The sequence below is a fragment of the Dioscorea cayenensis genome, chromosome 8, assembly GCF_009730915.1.
Source record: "Dioscorea cayenensis subsp. rotundata cultivar TDr96_F1 chromosome 8, TDr96_F1_v2_PseudoChromosome.rev07_lg8_w22 25.fasta, whole genome shotgun sequence".
Lineage (NCBI taxonomy): Eukaryota > Viridiplantae > Streptophyta > Magnoliopsida > Dioscoreales > Dioscoreaceae > Dioscorea > Dioscorea cayenensis.
In genome coordinates, this window is record NC_052478.1 from 7,525,316 (window position 1) to 7,527,992 (window position 2,677).

General features: G+C 43.2%; 1 protein-coding gene across 1 annotated transcript; it reads left to right on the forward strand.

Moving 5' to 3' along the window:
- The first annotated feature begins 503 nt into the window (after positions 1 to 503).
- LOC120267819 (UDP-glycosyltransferase 73C3-like) lies at positions 504 to 2,238 on the forward strand. Its single transcript, XM_039275501.1, has one exon. The coding sequence runs from the start codon at positions 648 to 650 to the stop codon at positions 2,121 to 2,123; it is 1,476 nt and encodes a 491-aa protein (XP_039131435.1). The 5' UTR covers positions 504 to 647; the 3' UTR covers positions 2,124 to 2,238.
- The last annotated feature ends 439 nt before the right edge of the window (positions 2,239 to 2,677 follow it).

Here is a 2,677-nt window from a genome sequence, read left to right on the forward strand (position 1 = left end):
TTATAATACATTAAATATTATTTTTTTTAAAATTTACTTATATACTTAATGTATTTCACTGATTTTCAATAAATTACATTCAACTATATATTCTTTAAAGTATATTTTAAATAAAACTAATCTTGGAACAATAAATTACATGTAACTACATATTCTTTAAAGTATATTTTAAATAAAACTAATCTTGGAACATTTATATAATTTTTATAAATTTTTTATCGCCAACTAATTTTAATAAATTTTTAACTAAATCATATGATTTAGTTAAAATAAATAAATTTAAAAAAAAAAAAACATGAGAGAGTTAAAAAATAAAAATAAAAATAAAAATTCAACCTACTTAAGTTAAAAGTAAAATGGCACACAAAATCATTAATCATTTCCCACAAGAAACCCTGGTTTATCAATCATCATATTATATATATTCACATCATATCACAAGAGCTTTTAACTAAGTTTGACCGACAATAAATAAATAAATAAATAAATAAATAAATAAATAATTAAAATACACCGACATTGCCAAATAATTTCACATATTTTTAGGACATAAATGCAAATCCCCTAGATACTACTACATCTCGATCCTCGATCAGCTCCTCTTTCCACAGCTCCATTGACCACCAACCTCCACATCACCGGAAAAAATGGCCGCCGGCGAGCCCCACTTCGTCATCATCCCTCTCTTAGCCCAAGGCCACATCATCCCGGCCTGCGACATGGCTCGTCTTCTCGCCACCAACGGCGCCATCGTCACCGTCGTCATCACCCCAGCCAACCTCACCCGTCTCCACTCCTTCTCCACCCTCATCTCCACCTCCAACCTCCCCATCCGCCTCGCTTCCCTCCCTTTCCCTTCCACCGCCGCCTCCATCCCTGACTCCTGCCAAAACGTCGACCTCGTCCACTCCCCAGACCTCTTCTCCAACTTCTTCCTCGCCATGTCCCTTCTCCAAACCCCACTCCTCGAATACCTCCACGGTCAACACCCTCCTCCGACGTGCATCATCTCCGACCACTTCCAACCTTGGGGGATGAACATCGCCCGCGAGCTCTCCATCCCCAACCTCATCTTCCATGGCTTCTCCTCCTTCACTCTTACTGCCATGCTCACCATTAAGAACCACAAGATCTACCAGTCTCTCACCGACGTCCACAAACCGTTCATCATCCCCGGCTTGCCACAACCCATCGAGACAACCAAAGCCAAAGCACCACCTTTCTTCTATGAAGAAGCTCCAGGGTTTGAGAAGCTAGCCCAAGAGGCGATCATGGCGGAGGACACCTGTGAAGGCATAGTGCTCAACACTTGCTCGGAAATGGAATCTTATTTCACCCAACAACTTGAAGAGCTGACCGGAAAGAAGGTGTATGCTATTGGACCACTGCCACTGGCTAATAAGGATGCTGCTAGTAAGGCTGCCAGAGGGAATAAGCCCTCCATTGATGAGAGTCAGTGCTTGCAATGGCTTGATTCCATGCCTGAGAGTTCGGTTATTTATGTTAGTTTTGGTAGTATCACACACACTGTGGCTGCTCAGTTGATTGAGATTGGTGCTGGATTGGAAGCATCAGGGTTGAGATTTATATGGGTGATAAAGGAGAGTGAATTAATGGCAGCGCCGGAGGTGGGGAAATGGTTAACGGAGGAGGAAGGGTTTGAGAAGAGAGTGGAAGGGAGAGGGATGGTGATCAAAGGGTGGGCGCCGCAGGCGGCCATACTGGGGCACTCGGCGGTGGGTGGGTTTGTGACACACTGTGGATGGAACTCGGTGATGGAGTCAGTGAGTGCTGGGTTGCCCATGCTCACATGGCCGCACTTTGCTGATCAGTTCTTGAATGAGAAGGTGGTGGTTGAGGTGTTGAAGGTCGGTGTGCCGGTGGGGATTGGGAAGCCGATCATGTATGTGTTTGGGGAGGAGATGGTGGTGGTGGGGAGGGAGGTGGTGGAGAAGGGGGTGAAGTGTTTGATGGAATGCGGAGGAGAAGGGGAGGAGAGGAGGAAGAGGGTCAGAGAGTTGGGTGAAAAGGTTAGGAAGGCTGTGGACAAGGGTGGGTCTTCTTTTGAGAATTTGATCAAGCTCATTGAAGTTGGGTCTAAGAAGTTAATGAAGTCAACTTGATTCATTAATCAGTCATGTTGCAATAATAATCTTGTTTGTGGTCTGTCATTGTCCTTGTCATGTTTGTTCATGTATTGCTGCTGGTTTGGGAATAAATCTTATGTTTTATTGCAAAGTTAATGGTTACCTTTATATAATGGTTTATAGCGTCAGATAAGAGGGGTAAGAATGGTACTTTTGGGGTAGATTTGTTAATTGTTGTTATTAAGGTAGGATTAATTTTTTTGAGTGGTCATTCAACTATAACTTTTGTTCAAATTGGTTACTCAGCTTTAATTTGAATCAAATTGGTAATTTTAATTTAATTTGATTTCACCGGCCAGTCACCCATATGTTTCCTGGCCCCCAATGCTGATGTGGCTGCCGGAGAAGCTCAGTCAGCAACTTAATTACATGACACCATCAATTAAGTTAATCCACGTTGGATTTAGCCCGTCACGTGGAGGAGAAGAAGTCCATGCCACCCATCTTCTTCATCATTTCGTCCCGAGAGATGGCAATCCTCAACGGTGGTTGAATCGTCGTCCAGCGGAGAGAAGAGGAGCTGCAATCGG

Bases quoted from the DNA above. Each gene is read 5' to 3' on its own strand.
- LOC120267819 (XM_039275501.1), top strand. From the start codon at position 648: ATGGCCGCCGGCGAGCCCCACTTCGTCATCATCCCTCTCTTAGCCCAA.